Source organism: Leptodactylus fuscus, chromosome 7 (genome assembly GCF_031893055.1).
Source record: "Leptodactylus fuscus isolate aLepFus1 chromosome 7, aLepFus1.hap2, whole genome shotgun sequence".
Taxonomy (NCBI): Eukaryota; Metazoa; Chordata; class Amphibia; order Anura; family Leptodactylidae; genus Leptodactylus; species Leptodactylus fuscus.
In genome coordinates, this window is record NC_134271.1 from 72,910,482 (window position 1) to 72,930,021 (window position 19,540).

At 43.1% G+C, this 19,540-nt stretch overlaps 1 protein-coding gene across 1 annotated transcript; it reads right to left on the reverse strand.

Moving 5' to 3' along the window:
- Window positions 1–588: 588 nt before the first annotated feature.
- Window positions 589–16,982, reverse strand: PDP2 (pyruvate dehydrogenase phosphatase catalytic subunit 2). The gene is made up of 2 exons (XM_075280623.1): window positions 16,904–16,982; window positions 589–2,346 (listed from the first exon to the last, which is right to left on the reverse strand). Exon 2 carries the CDS (start codon window positions 2,281–2,283, stop codon window positions 679–681), a length of 1,605 nt encoding a protein of 534 aa, XP_075136724.1. The 5' UTR covers window positions 2,284–2,346; window positions 16,904–16,982; the 3' UTR covers window positions 589–678.
- Between the last annotated feature and the right edge of the window lie 2,558 nt (window positions 16,983–19,540).

The window sequence follows — 19,540 nt, forward strand, 5'->3', positions numbered from 1 at the left end:
TTAAATAGTAAACGCCACCTGTCAGTTCAATATATTATATAATACAACATGTATTATACTTAATTTGTATCACTTTTACACATACATTGTTACATTATAGGAAAAATCTTTACAGTAAAAAACATAAACATATTTTTCAATATTTATGGACTTTCGGGATGATAATAATTTTGGGTTTTGATCCTCACAATCAGCAGAACAAAAGAGACCACAATACATTCCTAAGGACCACATTCTCTTTCCTGCAATCTTTAATACATGTGGGTGCAGCTAGATCTGGTACCACAGTTCAGCCACGTTTACTCAAGTGGATCTAAGCTGTAGTAGCAGGCACAGCCATACAGATAAGACTCGTTTTGTGCATGGTACTTCAGTGCAGATTCAGCTATCACCTCATAAATATTGATGATCTATCTTAGAACACCTTGGGCCCAGTTCACATCTGCGTTCAGGTCATTCTATTCCCCTCTCCACATGAAAGCAGTACTTTTCTTTGTCGACTTCATGTGGAAGCCACATGGACCTCATTACAGTCTATAGGGTCCACAGGTCTCCTAAAGTAACCACTGTTTTATGTGGATTGGGTTTGGAGACCCGTGCACATATGTGAACCGGGTCTTAATATAAAAATAAAAATTATATACATCTGAACTGGATAAAAATGTAGACTTTCCAATTTTATTCCCTTTCATTCTCTCTGTAATGAGCTTCAACAGCATTTGTGTTAAATAAGACAACTGTAACAGTAATGTCGTCTCTGTACATCCTTGACAAGTCTTCTGGCAAATTCAACATAGCAGCCAATCTTTCCTGCTCAATCTCACCATTCTCATTGCTGCCTATAGCATGTCTGATAAGATGTGTGGCGATATTTTGATCCTGTAAGCTAAGTCTCCTTGTTCGCCTCTTAAGAAGCAAGTTGTGCATGTACCCAAGGCTACGCTTGTCTACAGAGACTTGAGGTTCCTGAGAACGGGACTCAGAGAGGTATTCTGCTACGAGCCTCACCACCTCCTGATTTTCAAGCATATCCCAAAGTCCATCAGAGGCCATAATCAGGAATTTATCCTGAGGTCGTAATTTATGGTAGGTGACCTCTGGTTTTGCTGTTAGATATGGTGGAGTGTGATAGTTAGCAGGATAATACTGATAGATATTCAGAGGTTCTACATCACAAGCATTTTTTAGAATACTTTGCTGCAGCTCCTCACTCCATTTAAATCGGACATCACCAAAAGCACGAAAGGGCATCAAAATACCCAGCAATCTCTGATCAGTCACAACAGTCTCCTCCTCAGAGGGGGGGTGTTCTGAAAGTACTCTCTGCACCTCCGATTTATTAAAAGCATTGTGGTCTGCAGTTAGCGGCACCGCTGACCAGGCTCCAGAGTCATCTTGTACACCTAAAATAGCCCGACAGTCTCCAGTATTGGCCACATGCAAATTCACACCATCTATATGAGACACACAGGCTGTTGCCCCAGAAAAGGCAATCTGCAATGTGAGATTCCTGACTATTTCATTCTCTGTGGGCACTTGAGCTTCCAGTGAAATATCAGAGTCCAGTTTTTGAAACGCATAAGACATGGCATCAGCCACGCTCAGTCCAGATTCATTGTCGAGATCAATCAACTCTTGCCAATAAACTCTCAGATGTTCAACATACATTGATGCAATCTCCCGATACATGTAATCATTTTTATGTTTGTGCCATTGGAGGATTGGCAAAACAGGCTTCATGTGTTCAGTAGCAAACTCAATCTCCTGCAGAGTTTCCTGAGACATCAGGGAGACTGCAATGTAATAAAACAGTCGCTCGCTGATAGATTGAGCACAAGCGGACCCAGCATGGCCATCAAAAATGGCAAACATGTGACCTTTGGTCTGCAGGCAAGTGGCAGCACTCCGGCGGTCTTCACAAGGGGAATTAGAAGCTAATATGTTACTTTCAAACTTGAGGACTGTATTTCGGTTTTTTCCATCAGTGTCCGGTAGCTTGTGTGACTGCTCATTGGCTCTAAGGATGTAATTGATTTGATCTGGAAGCAATTGGAATTGGACATCTTCTGCCGTGTGTCTGTAGGCTCGTTCCTGGGAGACACTAGTGAGCTGCACTGGATAGCACATACATACTGGCATGACTGCCTTACCCGAGCGCACTCTTCTCAAATTCACAGGGGTCCTTCGGGCCATGCATTGTGAATAATGACATATTCTACTTTGCACCAGGACACCACTTTGTTTAATTATATTCAGGATCCATCCAGAAAAAGGTCTTGACATTATAAGTTGGGGTCCAAACTAGGGCGTCTTTTTAGGTTCTAGAGCAAAGATGATCTTGTAAATCTGCATAAAGAGAAAAATGGAAATAAGTTTTCATTAATCTACCCTAATAACCTCACAAATAGAATACCCTCAATTCCGTCTGATACAAGAAAATCCTTATTTTATTAACTTTTTTGTAAGCTCAGCAATTTAAAGAAGAGCTTGCGTCAGCTTCCTCTTTTTGTTTTTTTGCCATAACATTTTGGTTGTGACATCAGACAAGTCACTGCTTCAATACTTTCATTACTTTTCATTATTTTCTGTGTTAAAAATTAATGACCGGTTATCATTATTAGAACAGTGAGATTCCAACACACCCACGGATCAGCTGTTCACAGAAAGTGGAGCAGGATGTGCAATGGTCAGACTAGGTTACTGCAAATCAGCTCCCATTCACTCGCATGGGAGCTAGGCTGTAGTAAATTGCTTGGGCCACTACAGAGAGAACATACCTGTCTGCTTCCTTCTCCATTCTCTGATTACCGGCTGTTGTGAATAGATGAACTGTCACGGTTCAAGGTGTGGACCCCTACCAATTTGTTATTGATGAGGTATCCTTATTATAGATCATAAACGGGTGTACATAAGGGGGCAGTTTGATGATTTAAACTGTAACCTCACTATCTCAATTCACAACTGCTCTCCTCATTCTATTCAAGTTAGCCACTACTTATTGGATTATTCCAGCTGGAAGAGAAGTGTCACTTACCTATTCTTTTCCCTGTCAACCCAGCTCAGGTCCGCTCTGCCAGTCTCTAGTTACTGCGCAATAGGAATAACATCAATGATCCCCAGTTGACTACTGTAGCAATAACATAACTGACTACTGCATATGATCAAAGGCCAGTGTTTGGCTACATTGACATCATCGCTAGAATGCCAAAACCAGAGATAGGCGGAGAGGGCCAGGAGCCAAGTAATGAAGTCCAAGTGACACTTCTTTTTCAACTTTACACCATTACTTGTCCTTAGCAAACATTTAAAGGAATTGCATCCATGAGCTCAGCTCCCATTCTATGGTATGGGAGCACAGCTGTCATAGCATTGCTTAGACACTGCACAGTATACAGAGCGGTCTGCTTCTGATTCGATAAACAGCATTGCGAACAGATGATTGGTATGGGGCCAGCACTTGGATCCCCACCAATATCAACTAGGTCAAGGGTAGGTCATTAATTTTTGATCTTGATTAACCCCTTTATCTTTGCCTAGAAACATTTTTATGTCTTGGAAAATAACAGAGGAGTAGCACAACAAAGAAGCTTCCCCAGAATTGTCATTTCATAATTAATACAACTGTTTGTTAGAAAAAAAAGTTCAGGACAGTTCCAGATTCTCTTTCAATAATCTCAGAATTAAACAATTTAGTAATTCCTAAGGCTCGTATAGTGCACTAATACTGTATCATACATGACAGCCAGAGCTGCAACAGCTCAGCAAACATGACTAGTCTAGTTATAAATTGACTTCTCTCATTTAAGAAGAGTTCAGACATGTTCACATGGGTAAGGATCCGCATCAGAAATGTGAGGATACATTTCTGCTGTGAATGTTTAGCAGATCGATCTGTGGATTAGCGCCATTCAATGGTCGTAATCTGTCATCTTCTCATAGAATTTTTTTTTTCCCTATCAGTATGTCTTTGGAGTGTGGGAGAAAACCCACACACAGGAAGAACATACAAACTCCTTGCAGATGTTGCCCTAGGCAGCATTTGAACCCAGGGCTCCAGCACTGCAAGGCTGCAGTGCTAACCACTGAGCCACCATACTACGTTTTTCATAGAATATCTGTGAGAGGTAGCATGGTAATTTGCTGTAACACAGACAAAAAACATGCAGTTTTTTTTTTTTCAGTTTATATAAACAGGCTTAAAAAATGAATTCACATTATTTTGGTGCAGAACCCATGCCTAGAATAACTTTAAAGCCGGAGTCCCATGTGACAAAATGCTGCATTTTTTTCTGTGGCATTTCACAGTTCTTTCACACATTGTGGAAAAAATACAGTCCTATGAAAAAGTTTGGGCACCCCTATTAATCTTAATCATTTTTAGTTCTAAATATTTTGGTGTTTGCAACAGCCATTTCAGTTTGATATATCTAATAACTGATGGACACAGTAATATTTCAGGATTGAAATGAGGTTTATTGTACTAACAGAAAATGTGCAATATGCATTAAACCAAATTTTGACCGGTGCAAAAATATGGGCACCTCAACAGAAAAGTGACATTAATATTTAGTACATCCTCCTTTTGCAAAGATAACAGCCTCTAGTTGCTTCCTGTAGCTTTTAATCAGTTCCTGGATCCTGGATGAAGGTATTTTGGACCATTTCTTTCTACAAAACAATTCAAGTTCAGTTAAGTTAGATGGTCGCCGAACATGGACAGCCCGCTCTCAAATGATCTGAAAACAAAGATTGTTCAACATAGTTGTTCAGGGGAAGGATACAAAACGTTGTCTCAGAGATTTAACCTGTCAGTTTCCACTGTGAGGAACATAGTAAGGAAATGGAAGACCACAGGGACAGTTCTTGTTAAGCCCAGAAGTGGCAGGCCAAGAAAAATATCAGAAAGGCAGAGAAGAAGAATGGTGAGAACAGTCAAGGACAATCCACAGACCACCTCCAAAGAGCTGCAGCATCATCTTGCTGCAGATGGTGTCACTGTGCATCAGTCAGCAATACAGCGCACTTTGCACAAGGAGAAGCTGTATGGGAGAGTGATGAGAAAGAAGCCGTTTCTGCACGTACGCCACAAATAGAGTTGCCTGAGGTATGCAAAAGCACATTTGGAGAAGCCAACTTCATTTTGGAAACAAAGATTGAGTTGTTTGGTTATAAAAAAAAAGGCGTTATGCATGGCGTCCAAAAAGAAACAGCATTCCAAGAAAAACACTTGCTACCCACTGTAAAATTTGGTGGAGGTTCCATCATGCTTTGGGGCTGTGTGGCCAATGCCGGCACCGGGAATCTTGTTAAAGTTGAGGGTCGCATGGATTCCACTCAGTATCAGCAGATTCTTGAGAATAATGTTCAAGAATCAGATGGATATTTCAGCAAGATAATGATCCAAAACACTGCTCCAAATCAACTCAGGCATTCATGCAGAGGAACAATTACAATGTTCTGGAATGGCCATCCCAGTCCCCAGACCTGAATATCATTGAACATCTGTGCGATGATTTGAAGCGGGCTGTCCATGCTCGGCGACCATCTAACTTAACTGAACTTGAATTGTTTGTCCAAAATACCTTTATCCAGGATCCAGGAACTGATTAAGAGCTACAGGAAGCGACTAGAGGCTGTTATCTTTGCAAAAGGAGGATCTACTAAATATTAATGTCACTTTTCTGTTGAGGTGCCCATACTTTTGCACCGGTCAAATTTTGGTTTAATGCATATTGCACATTTTCTGTTAGTACAATAAACCTCATTTCAATCCTGAAATATTACTGTGTCCATCAGTTATTAGATATATCAAACTGAAATGGCTGTTACAAACACCAAAATATTTAGAACTAAAAATGATTAAGATTAATAGGGGTGCCCAAACTTTTTCATAGGACTGTATGTGCACTGGACATGCAGCGATTGATGGAAATTGTAGCATGTGAATTATACCTACGGTTTCCCTATAGGTGTAATGGAAAAAGAAAGGTTTCTTCTGCGGACTTTTTGTGAACAGTGTTGCGGGAAAAACCACAATGTGTTGTTGCTGCAGTTTTTTCCGCAGTGCTTTTTTTGCTGTGGTCTGCTATGTGGAGCCATAGCCTAAAACAGGTATGTGTAAACAGAGAGATAATTACTGTGAAGACTGGGTGGACTAGGTTAGTAAAATATAGTTAGGGACCAGAAGGAAGGACCGCGCTTCACCAGATGTCAAAAGATAACCAGTTTATTAAAGTTCAACAGCAAACGCGTTTCGGGCATGCATCGCCCTTCTTCAAGTGCAAAGGAACTTGTTGTGCATGTGTAGCAGCACTCCAGCAGTTTTGTTCTAGCTCCACATGTGTTATGTTCTAGTCTAGTTCTTGTGTACATCAATCAAGTCTGATTAGTCCATTAGCATTTTGCAGCAGTGACCTCTCACCGCAGACTGCTTAAAGTCTTCCCCACACGCTCCGATGTGAGAGACGACTCACTGTGAGGGGGAGGGGGTAAGTCCGGGCAGCACAGCAAGTCCTCACAGGAAAGGAGCCAGCAGCTATGGCTTATAATACTTCACCATATACAGCTCGGTGCTGTCTTTCTGTTTTTTCTTTACATAGGTTAGTAAAATGTCTCTTTTCAAGAGTGTGCCTCACCTATATCATGCCTGCTACTCCCTGAAGCCTCTGGGACTGGAGCCAGCAGAAAATAACAGCAAGGTGAGTATTAGTCTTTTTATTTTTGTTTGATACTGTGAGGACACCAGGAGAGGGACATAATACTGTGGGGGCACCAGGAGAGACATAACACAGTGGGGGCACCAGGAAAGGGACATAATACTGTGCGGGTACCAGGAGAGACATAACACAGTGGGGACACCAGGAAAGGGACATAATACTGTGTGGGCACTAGGAGACACATAACACAGTGGGGGCACCAGGAAAGGGACATAATACTGTGCGGGCACCAGGAGAGGGACATAATACTGTGTGGGCACTAGGAGAGGGCCATAATACGATAGGATCACCAGGAGAGGGACATAATACTGTATGGGAACAAGGAGAGGGGCATAATACTGTGTGGGTACAAGGAGAGGGACATAATACTGTATGGGAACCAGGAGAGGGACATAATACTGTGTGGGTACCAGGAGAGGGACATAATACTGTGTGGGTACAAGGAGAGGGACATAATACTGTATGGGAACCAGGAGAGGGACATAATACTGTGTGGGTACCAGGAGAGGGACATAATACTGTTGGGGAACCAAGAGAGGGACATAACACTGTTGGGACACCAGGTGAGGGACATAATTCTGTGGCTAATACACCCTAAATTGCAGAAACACCAGTGATGCTTATATCATTGGAATGACTTAATGAATAGGTAACAGCACCTACCAGATGAAATATGTCATTGGGCTGGCCCTTTGGAAATCCACTAACCCCCCTCCCTCCATCACTGGGTTCATGAAGTGGAGGATATCAGGACTATGGAGGACCTCACTGCCTCCCTCCCCGACGATCATGCGGCCTATATGGACGCCTGGATGCCCTGGCTCCTTTTCCAGGGCACTCAGTCATACAGAGACCTCGCTGCTTGAGACCTCCTGGCAGCTGATTGGCTCCAGAGCTCTGGCTCCCCTTCTCTCCTATCCCCCCCCCCTTTTTTTTTTTTTTTTTATTCTTCCTCTCTCTCCCTCCTTCCACTAGTCTCTATAGCTATTGTCATGCTTCTTTTGACTGTGTCTGTTACGATTTTGTTTTGTGGCTGGCTGGTCCGGATACCCCGACCCTGTCTTGCTTCTGTTTTGTATTTGTTACTGTTTATATATAAATAAAGAATTTACATAAAAAAGAAAAGAAATTTGTCATTGGGCTTTTAAGACTTGCTGATGGGTCCTCTTTCAATGAAGCATTGTACAGTTGCAACCTGTGGCACCACTCCAAATAGCTTCCCACTGATCAAACCGCCTGGTAGGTCACAGTGACCCAATTGAGAGCAGGAACTGGTCACCATCTCTGTACACTAGTGGAGAACATGCTGACTACATAGGGAATGTTTAATACACAAGTGAATTCAAAAACTAAATTTTTTTAAAAAAGAAACGCGTATCCCTGCATGTGGATATGTATTCTACACAATGAACATAGGAAATGCTACTAATTTTTACCCAATTTTGGGTTTCTTTTATACGCTGTAATACTTATGGGTCTCCCAGCTATAAAACCGTTCTGTTTCTACCTACAGTGGTCTGATAGCCTGACTGTGTTTGTCCTCAATATTAGCTCCAGTATCGTGGAGAGGAATGTGGAGGGTTACTGAGTTCATCCCTACATCTCCACCTCCTCCTCAGCTGATTATATTACAGTACAGCACTCACCTTCTATAATAACACTTCTCATAGGAATCTTATCAACAGCTCAATAAAGAGGAGAATGTGCTCAAGTCTGGAGTAATTTTCCATTCATAGCTCAACTAAGACACAAGATTTATTCATCTATAATCCCCAGTTGGCTGTACCAGGTCAAGCATAAATGGCTTACACTGACATCTCGATACGTAAATATATGAAAGTATGTTTATTCATTTTTGGAAATTTTCATAATTAACATGCTATAAATGTGCTTTGATTTTGATCGGTCCTAGTGTTCTAGATAATACGTTTCATGTATGATTCCAAAAATCCTCTTGTGCTGCACCCACTCTCTGAAGCTGGCTTCCTCACACCTCTGCAGCTTGCCCATGGCCAGTCTACAGACAACTGTTATTGTATAACCACCATAAAGAAGACCTCTATAGAAGCCTATCTTTTACTGACTGGCTCGAGGCATTTTTGGGGACAGAGGCGTAACTACTAGCTGCCACAGGGCCCGGGACATTAGGGGCCTGGTGACAGGCACTACTGCTGCTATCATTATACTCGGGGGTCTTTTCGGACCCCCGATTATAATGATTGGCGCACAGGGAGAGGTATGAAACATAAAAAACACTGTTACTTACCTCTCCACGATCTGGGCAGGTTTCGGCCTAGTCATCTGACGTCTCATGGCTCCGGCCTGCATCCCGGGTCATGTGACGTCTGACGTCATTGAAGATGGGCTACTTTGGAAGCCGACAGCGTAGGAGCTGGGAGATAGGTGAGTAACAGGTTTTTTTTATGTTTTTCTCCCCCTGGGTCTCCGATTATTATACTCTGGGGTCTGAAAAGACCTCAGAGTATAATAATTGTTTATGGGTGTCCACAGTGGGACATAATACTGTGTGCAGGGGGCACTATGGGGGATAATACTATGTGCAGGGGCCACTATGGGGGATAATACTGTGTGCAGGGGCCACTATGGGGAATAATACTGTGTGGAGGGGCCACTATGGGGAAATAATACTGTGTGGAGGGGCCACTATGGGGAATAATACTGTGTGCAGGGGCCACTATGGGGGATAATACTGTGTGCAGGGGCCACTATGGGGAATAATACTGTGTGGAGGGGCCACTATGGGGAAATAATACTGTGTGGAGGGGCCACTATGGGGAATAATACTGTGTGCAGGGGCCACTATGGGGGATAATACTGTTTGGAGGGGCCACTGAGTGACATAATAGTGTGTGCAGGGGCCACTAAGGGACATAATACTGTGTACAGGGGCCACTATGGGGTATAATACTGTGTGCAGGGGCCACTATGGGGCATAATAGAGCGCGCAGGAATGCGTAGGAGGGGGTGGGTCGAGGTCTTTGGGGGAGGGTGGTGCCCATGTCAAAAGTTCGCCACGGAGCCCTGTCATTCCTAGTTACGCCACTGTTTGGGGAATTAGATTCCCTATTGTCTCCTAGTGGGAAAAGATTTAAGAATTGCTATATGTGCAATACCCATATAAAAGTATAACTAGAAGGTGATTCTACTGTACAAACTTGCTAAATCAGGAAATATAAAGTAACAGCTGCTTTAAAATGGGTGACATTTACAGGGAGGACAGTTTCCCAGAATGGATATTGATTTGTACCGAAAGGAACAGAATTGAATACAACACCATAAATAAAACAATACTTCTAATCTTGCGATAGGTTTCCCAAAATAAATAAAGACATGTGATGAGGAAATAACCAGTTTGTGATACTGTAAAAAACCCCAGCCACATTGTCATCATTAACCCATGTAGAAAGGACAAGAGTGTTGTAAGAAATAACATTGCACAACGCTTCAGCGGTGTAACTTTATAAGGGTTTCTCTATAATAGCCATAAAGGCGTCATGCATATGGCACAGAGACTGTACTGTGGCAGAGTCCTATAAAACTACCCACTGTAAAATTTGGTGGAGGTTCCATCATGCTTTGGGGCTGTGTGGCCAATGCCGGCACCGGGAATCTTGTTAAAGTTGAGGGTCGCATGGATTCCACTCAGTATCAGCAGATTCTTGAGAATAATGTTCAAGAATCAGATGGATATTTCAGCAAGATAATGATCCAAAACACTGCTCCAAATCAACTCAGGCATTCATGCAGAGGAACAATTACAATGTTCTGGAATGGCCATCCCAGTCCCCAGACCTGAATATCATTGAACATCTGTGGGATGATTTGAAGCGGGCTGTCCATGCTCGGCGACCATCTAACTTAACTGAACTTGAATTGTTTGTCCAAAATACCTTTATCCAGGATCCAGGAACTGATTAAAAGCTACAGGAAGCGACTAGAGGCTGTTATCTTTGCAAAAGGAGGATCTACTAAATATTAATGTCACTTTTCTGTTGAGGTGCCCATACTTTTGCACCGGTCAAATTTTGGTTTAATGCATATTGCACATTTTCTGTTAGTACAATAAACCTCATTTCAATCCTGAAATATTACTGTGTCCATCAGTTATTAGATATATCAAACTGAAATGGCTGTTGCAAACACCAAAATATTTAGAACTAAAAATGATTAAGATTAATAGGGGTGCCCAAACTTTTTCATAGGACTGTATGTGCACTGGACATGCAGCGATTGATGGAAATTGTAGCATGTGAATTATACCTACGGTTTCCCTATAGGTGTAATGGAAAAAGAAAGGTTTCTTCTGCGGACTTTTTGTGAACAGTGTTGCGGGAAAAACCACAATGTGTTGTTGCTGCAGTTTTTTCCGCAGTGCTTTTTTTGCTGTGGTCTGCTATGTGGAGCCATAGCCTAAAACAGGTATGTGTAAACAGAGAGATAATTACTGTGAAGACTGGGTGGACTAGGTTAGTAAAATATAGTTAGGGACCAGAAGGAAGGACCGCGCTTCACCAGATGTCAAAAGATAACCAGTTTATTAAAGTTCAACAGCAAACGCGTTTCGGGCATGCATCGCCCTTCTTCAAGTGCAAAGGAACTTGTTGTGCATGTGTAGCAGCACTCCAGCAGTTTTGTTCTAGCTCCACATGTGTTATGTTCTAGTCTAGTTCTTGTGTACATCAATCAAGTCTGATTAGTCCATTAGCATTTTGCAGCAGTGACCTCTCACCGCAGACTGCTTAAAGTCTTCCCCACACGCTCCGATGTGAGAGACGACTCACTGTGAGGGGGAGGGGGTAAGTCCGGGCAGCACAGCAAGTCCTCACAGGAAAGGAGCCAGCAGCTATGGCTTATAATACTTCACCATATACAGCTCGGTGCTGTCTTTCTGTTTTTTCTTTACATAGGTTAGTAAAATGTCTCTTTTCAAGAGTGTGCCTCACCTATATCATGCCTGCTACTCCCTGAAGCCTCTGGGACTGGAGCCAGCAGAAAATAACAGCAAGGTGAGTATTAGTCTTTTTATTTTTGTTTGATACTGTGAGGACACCAGGAGAGGGACATAATACTGTGGGGGCACCAGGAGAGACATAACACAGTGGGGGCACCAGGAAAGGGACATAATACTGTGCGGGTACCAGGAGAGACATAACACAGTGGGGACACCAGGAAAGGGACATAATACTGTGTGGGCACTAGGAGACACATAACACAGTGGGGGCACCAGGAAAGGGACATAATACTGTGCGGGCACCAGGAGAGGGACATAATACTGTGTGGGCACTAGGAGAGGGCCATAATACGATAGGATCACCAGGAGAGGGACATAATACTGTATGGGAACAAGGAGAGGGGCATAATACTGTGTGGGTACAAGGAGAGGGACATAATACTGTATGGGAACCAGGAGAGGGACATAATACTGTGTGGGTACCAGGAGAGGGACATAATACTGTGTGGGTACAAGGAGAGGGACATAATACTGTATGGGAACCAGGAGAGGGACATAATACTGTGTGGGTACCAGGAGAGGGACATAATACTGTTGGGGAACCAAGAGAGGGACATAACACTGTTGGGACACCAGGTGAGGGACATAATTCTGTGGCTAATACACCCTAAATTGCAGAAACACCAGTGATGCTTATATCATTGGAATGACTTAATGAATAGGTAACAGCACCTACCAGATGAAATATGTCATTGGGCTGGCCCTTTGGAAATCCACTAACCCCCCTCCCTCCATCACTGGGTTCATGAAGTGGAGGATATCAGGACTATGGAGGACCTCACTGCCTCCCTCCCCGACGATCATGCGGCCTATATGGACGCCTGGATGCCCTGGCTCCTTTTCCAGGGCACTCAGTCATACAGAGACCTCGCTGCTTGAGACCTCCTGGCAGCTGATTGGCTCCAGAGCTCTGGCTCCCCTTCTCTCCTATCCCCCCCCCCCTTTTTTTTTTTTTTTTTTTGTTCTTCCTCTCTCTCCCTCCTTCCACTAGTCTCTATAGCTATTGTCATGCTTCTTTTGACTGTGTCTGTTACGATTTTGTTTTGTGGCTGGCTGGTCCGGATACCCCGACCCTGTCTTGCTTCTGTTTTGTATTTGTTACTGTTTATATATAAATAAAGAATTTACATAAAAAAGAAAAGAAATTTGTCATTGGGCTTTTAAGACTTGCTGATGGGTCCTCTTTCAATGAAGCATTGTACAGTTGCAACCTGTGGCACCACTCCAAATAGCTTCCCACTGATCAAACCGCCTGGTAGGTCACAGTGACCCAATTGAGAGCAGGAACTGGTCACCATCTCTGTACACTAGTGGAGAACATGCTGACTACATAGGGAATGTTTAATACACAAGTGAATTCAAAAACTAAATTTTTTTAAAAAAGAAACGCGTATCCCTGCATGTGGATATGTATTCTACACAATGAACATAGGAAATGCTACTAATTTTTACCCAATTTTGGGTTTCTTTTATACACTGTAATACTTATGGGTCTCCCAGCTATAAAACCGTTCTGTTTCTACCTACAGTGGTCTGATAGCCTGACTGTGTTTGTCCTCAATATTAGCTCCAGTATCGTGGAGAGGAATGTGGAGGGTTACTGAGTTCATCCCTACATCTCCACCTCCTCAGCTGATTATATTACAGTACAGCACTCACCTTCTATAATAACACTTCTCATAGGAATCTTATCAACAGCTCAATAAAGAGGAGAATGTGCTCAAGTCTGGAGTAATTTTCCATTCATAGCTCAACTAAGACACAAGATTTATTCATCTATAATCCCCAAACACAGTTGGCTGTACCAGGTCAAGCATAAATGGCTTACACTGACATCTCGATACGTAAATATATGAAAGTATGTTTATTCATTTTTGGAAATTTTCATAATTAACATGCTATAAATGTGCTTTGATTTTGATCGGTCCTAGTGTTCTAGATAATACGTTTCATGTATGATTCCAAAAATCCTCTTGTGCTGCACCCACTCTCTGAAGCTGGCTTCCTCACACCTCTGCAGCTTGCCCATGGCCAGTCTACAGACAACTGTTATTGTATAACCACCATAAAGAAGACCTCTATAGAAGCCTATCTTTTACTGACTGGCTCGAGGCATTTTTGGGGACAGAGGCGTAACTACTAGCTGCCACAGGGCCCGGGACATTAGGGGCCTGGTGACAGGCACTACTGCTGCTATCATTATACTCGGGGGTCTTTTCGGACCCCCGAGTATAATGATTGGCGCACAGGGAGAGGTATGAAACATAAAAAACACTGTTACTTACCTCTCCACGATCTGGGCAGGTTTCGGCCTAGTCATCTGACGTCTCATGGCTCCGGCCTGCATCCCGGGTCATGTGACGTCTGACGTCATTGAAGATGGGCTACTTTGGAAGCCGACAGCGTAGGAGCTGGGAGATAGGTGAGTAACAGGTTTTTTTTATGTTTTTCTCCCCCTGGGTCTCCGATTATTATACTCTGGGGTCTGAAAAGACCTCAGAGTATAATAATTGTTTATGGGTGTCCACAGTGGGACATAATACTGTGTGCAGGGGGCACTATGGGGGATAATACTGTGTGCAGGGGCCACTATGGGGAATAATACTGTGTGGAGGGGCCACTATGGGGAAATAATACTGTGTGGAGGGGCCACTATGGGGAATAATACTGTGTGCAGGGGCCACTATGGGGGATAATACTGTGTGCAGGGGCCACTATGGGGAATAATACTGTGTGGAGGGGCCACTATGGGGAAATAATACTGTGTGGAGGGGCCACTATGGGGAATAATACTGTGTGCAGGGGCCACTATGGGGCATAATAGAGCGTGCAGGAATGCGTAGGAGGGGGTGGGTCGAGGTCTTTGGGGGAGGGTGGTGCCCATGTCAAAAGTTCGCCACGGAGCCCTGCCATTCCTAGTTACGCCACTGTTTGGGGAATTAGATTCCCTATTGTCTCCTAGTGGGAAAAGATTTAAGAATTGCTATATGTGCAATACCCATATAAAAGTATAACTAGAAGGTGATTCTACTGTACAAACTTGCTAAATCAGGAAATATAAAGTAACAGCTGCTTTAAAATGGGTGACATTTACAGGGAGGACAGTTTCCCAGAATGGATATTGATTTGTACCGAAAGGAACAGAATTGAATACAACACCATAAATAAAACAATACTTCTAATCTTGCGATAGGTTTCCCAAAATAAATAAAGACATGTGATGAGGAAATAACCAGTTTGTGATACTGTAAAAAACCCCAGCCACATTGTCATCATTAACCCATGTAGAAAGGACAAGAGTGTTGTAAGAAATAACATTGCACAACGCTTCAGCGGTGTAACTTTATAAGGGTTTCTCTATAATAGCCATAAAGGCGTCATGCATATGGCACAGAGACTGTACTGTGGCAGAGTCCTATATGGGATTTTAGTAGGCAGCTGTACAGGTTTCCATGTATTTCTGTACAATGCCCCATCAGATACAGTAAGTACAGTACAGTGTTCTATCCTACAGGCAAAAATGAGCTGTAATATGGTTGTGTGCATGAGGTCAGAGACCCAGTGCCCTAATATGTGAATTCTATTGGAGAACATCTCTATTATAATGTAGAATCATCCTTCAAGCAGCTATCTGTAATGTAAGTAAAACTAAATGTAATAGGTTTCAATTAACCTCAGCTGTCAAAGCCTTAGGCTACAAGCACACAGATTTGTCATTTTCTGTCTGTTTTTAATTTCTCTATGCTTCAGTTTCTCGCCAGTTAAAAATAGGTGATCTTTTTATGTTTAAATGGCAGTCACATGGATGCAAATCTATTTTGACAGGCATTATAAACATAATTGACTTGTATTGGTCTGTCCATAAAAAATAGGATATTTTCTATTTTTATGTTAAAAAACTGACATATTTATATCCCCGTTGTTTTGAAAAACAGACATGTGAGAGATGTTAAGAGATATCCATTAAGCATCCTTTTCTCACTGTCAAGTGTATGGGGCCTAAGGTTGGATTCACACTAGCGATAGAGAAGCAGAAGTAGGACTTTTCTCTCCGCCGATTTCTGTATAATATCAGCAGAAACTGTGTGGAAACCCGGCAAACCCCAATATGGTTTACAGCAGGGGTAGGCAACCTTCGGCACTCCGGCTGTTGAAAAACTACAACTCCCAGCATGCATACTTGCTCTGCTGTTCTTGGAACTCCCATGGAAGTGAATGGAGAATGTTGGGAGTTGTAGTTTCACTGTGGCTGGCATGCCGAAGTTTGCTGACTCCTGGTCTATGGGGTCCACTTTTTAAGGGAACAGGGTTTCCATCTTTCGGGTCCCCATGCGGACTTGAAGGACAGAAGCCCAAGGTCTAGTGTGACCCTAGCATTATTCATACAACAGTGTTTTGCATCAGTGATGGTAAGTCAAAAGAGTAGTAGCAGTAGAGCGTCAAAACTACAGAACAGGTACAGATCTTTCCATTATACCTTATCTTCACTGGTTTTAGCTTATAATCACTGAAGCAAAACACTGAACAAAACAATGACATGTGAATAAAGCCCAGGCTGGAATCACACATGTAGTTTTTTTTTATGCAGATTTTTGAGTCACGCACAGGAGTGGATACAAAGTAAAGGAATCAGTCTTTCCGTTTAACATGCTCTGCTTTTTGGGCCATGTCTGTTTTTGGCTCAAAAAGTGTCACAAAAACTGCATGTGCACTACGAGCCCAAAAACAGAGACACGCCATTTTTCCTGTCACCCCAGGCCTGTGTACATAACAGAAAGCAGTAGATGACATGTCAAAACTAAAGCAGATTTCCAATGAAATGCAATGAGTCACTTACTTGGAAGCTTCACCTAGAATGACTGCATAATATGTACAGTATGTGACCAGAAGAGGTGTCTCATTCCTGAGATCAATGCGCCCACTGTTCAATAGTCCAGAATATTCCCTGCAAGGGATCACTTGAAGATTCTACTTCTATAGACCCCTTCACATCTGTGCGCTGACTACTAGAACATGCTGCAAGTCCTATATCCCTTCATCGAAAAGTATGCAGGAAAGCCGAGTGCTTAGACCCTATATAAAAACCCTGCAGATAAAGTGTATTCTGCTCCTACAAAGTTTGCCCTATAAAGCTGTAAAATCTACATTTTCTTACCAGTCAGGGGTCAATATGGAGGCCGCCGGTCTTCTCAGTGCTCTGCTCACACACACTGCTGATTCTAGAACAGGATTGGAACTGGCAGCCAAGCCCTTATGTCCGGGTCCTCCCCTTCCCTGAATGACTGTAGCAGCCCCCTCCTCCTCTGTGTCACTGACAATTGCTGAGACATGCTCTGTTCACTGAAGCTGACTGTATGGGAACTTACGCAAGACATAAAAACTTAGCTTGAAATATTTTTATTATGCAGGTTTGCTAATACCAGAACCGCTATAATGTCTTTATTAGAATTACTCCAGGTAGTTGGGAGTCACTCTGGACATACTAAACTACACGTTGAATTATATCAGATTATATATTATCCCATTCATTATACAAGGTAGATAATCTGTAGATCCCACAAAAACAAGGTTATGTGCCAATAACTATCCTATAATGTACAGAAATTGGATTGTATGCACAAAATCCATAGCATGTAAGGATACGTTCACACATGACAGATTTTGTTACAGATATTTCTGTGACTAAAAATCAGTTCCATTCCCCTTATTGGAGTTTACAGAAATCCATGTGTGAGTTTACCAGCAATCTAGATGAATACGTATTCAGTGTGAACACATAAAAACACACCATATAGTCATTGTCCATATAATTATTGCCAGACTGCAGTGCCTAGAGCCCACCAGTAGAATTCACTAGGGGAGCTACTATACAGATAAAATGCCAGACATTCGCAAATTACAAAAACTTCTGACTCATTTTTGCCTTAGACTAAGGCCCACATCGTTAACAGAAAGGGGCCCTTTGTCATCTGTCACAGGGCCCCTTTCCAATAGAAGCCTGCTCAGGGGAGGTCTGTGAAGACCAAGGTGTACGATCCTTTGCTTCCTGGGCACAGGAAAGCTATATTAAAATTAATTAAAAAGCTATATTTTAAAGTAACAGACAAGTGTTGTGGATCTTCTACTCTTCTCCATGTGAATTATAAGAACTTTATATATTGTCAGGGTCCGGGGTTGCTAGGTGGGGTGGCATAGACACACAAGTCCAGTTTCTTTAGTCCAAAACAAAGGTAGAGTTTATTTTCACTCAAAAAGGTAGTGCAGCAACAAAAGGAAACAATACAAAGGCTAGGCTTTAACTAAACATAAGAATAGGTTACCTCACTTAGAATAACAGAAATCAAAAGCCAGTTGAATCATTCAGGACACAGCTCCAAAAATATGACCTCTTTCTTTCACTCTCCAGCCAAGCTCTGCCAAACTGTTGCTGCTGGAGCTGACTTCTTAAGCCTCCTTGACGAGGAGACTCTCTGCAGCTGAGTCACTGCCGGAACATCCCCAAAGTGTGGACTGGAGGAGGGGTGGAATGACAGGTCCCACTACCAACCTACCTGTCACTGCAGCCCAGTACTGACCATTTACCAAAATGCTCAGCAGACGAAAGTTGTCTGCTGAGAACAAACATTCCTGGAGTTTTCTTATCTCACCCACCTGAGTAGTCTGGGTGAGATGTACACCCCCTCCATTACCTGACCAGCCATCAGCTTACAATATATATATCCCATTCCAGTGGCGTAACTAGGAATGGCGGGGCTCCGTGGCGAACTTTTGACATGCCCCCCCCCCCCCCCCCGACCGACGCCGAAGACCTCTTTTCAGACCCCAGAGTACAATAATTGGAGACCCGGGGGAATAAAAACATAAAAAACCACACTGTCTTACCTGTCCCCTGGCTCCTACGCTGTCTTCTCTGCTGCCGTCCTTCTTCAATGACGTCGGACATCACATGACCCGAAATGCAGGCCGGGTTCATGTGACGTCAGAGACGTCAGAAAGGACGTCAGGAAGGAGGCCTGGCAGGATCGTGGAGAGGTAAGTATCAGTGTTTTTTATGTTCCTTACCTCTCCCGGTCCGCCAATCATTATACTCCGGGGTCCGAAAAGACCCCCGAGTATAACGATAGCCCTAATGTCCCGGGCCCTGTGGCAGCTGCCTCTGCTGCTATGCCATTCTTTTTGTAGCCATTATTGGCTTTGGCTCAAAAAACCGCTACAAAATCTGCAACAACAAAAAAAAGCTGCGTTTCCGCAACTTGGGGCCATAGCCTGAGCCCCCACGTTGCGGAAACGCAGCTTTTTTTGTTGCAGATTTTGTTGCGGTATTTTGAGCTAAATCCAGGAGTGGATTGAGCAAAAGGTTGAAGAATAAGTGCTGCCTAATTCCTTTCCAATTTGTTTTGTAGCCACTCTTGGCTTTGGCTCAAAAAAAAACTCAACAAAATCTGCAACAAAAAAAGCTGCGTTTCCGCAATGTGCGGAGACGCTGTGGGATAAATCGCTGTGTTGTACAGTGCAGGCAAAGTGGATGGGATTCATGCGACTCCCATCCCCACTTTGCGGAAAAGATCTCAGTGCGGACATGCTGCGATTTGCAAAGCCGTTGCGGCTTTGCAAATTGCAGCATGTCAATTATTTCTACGGAAATGCCGGCGGCTTTCCCGTAGATATAATGTTAAGAAAAAGTCTGCAGAGGAAAACTCTGTGAACTTTCTCTTAAAAGCCCTACGGAAAGAACCGCAATGCGTTCACACAGCAGTTCTTCCCGCAGCGCTTTAGTGCTGCGGATACGGCC

Excerpts from the sequence above, each read along its gene's own strand:
- PDP2 (XM_075280623.1), bottom strand. The coding sequence starts at position 2,283 with ATGTCAAGACCTTTTTCTGGATGGATCCTGAATATAATTAAACAAAGT.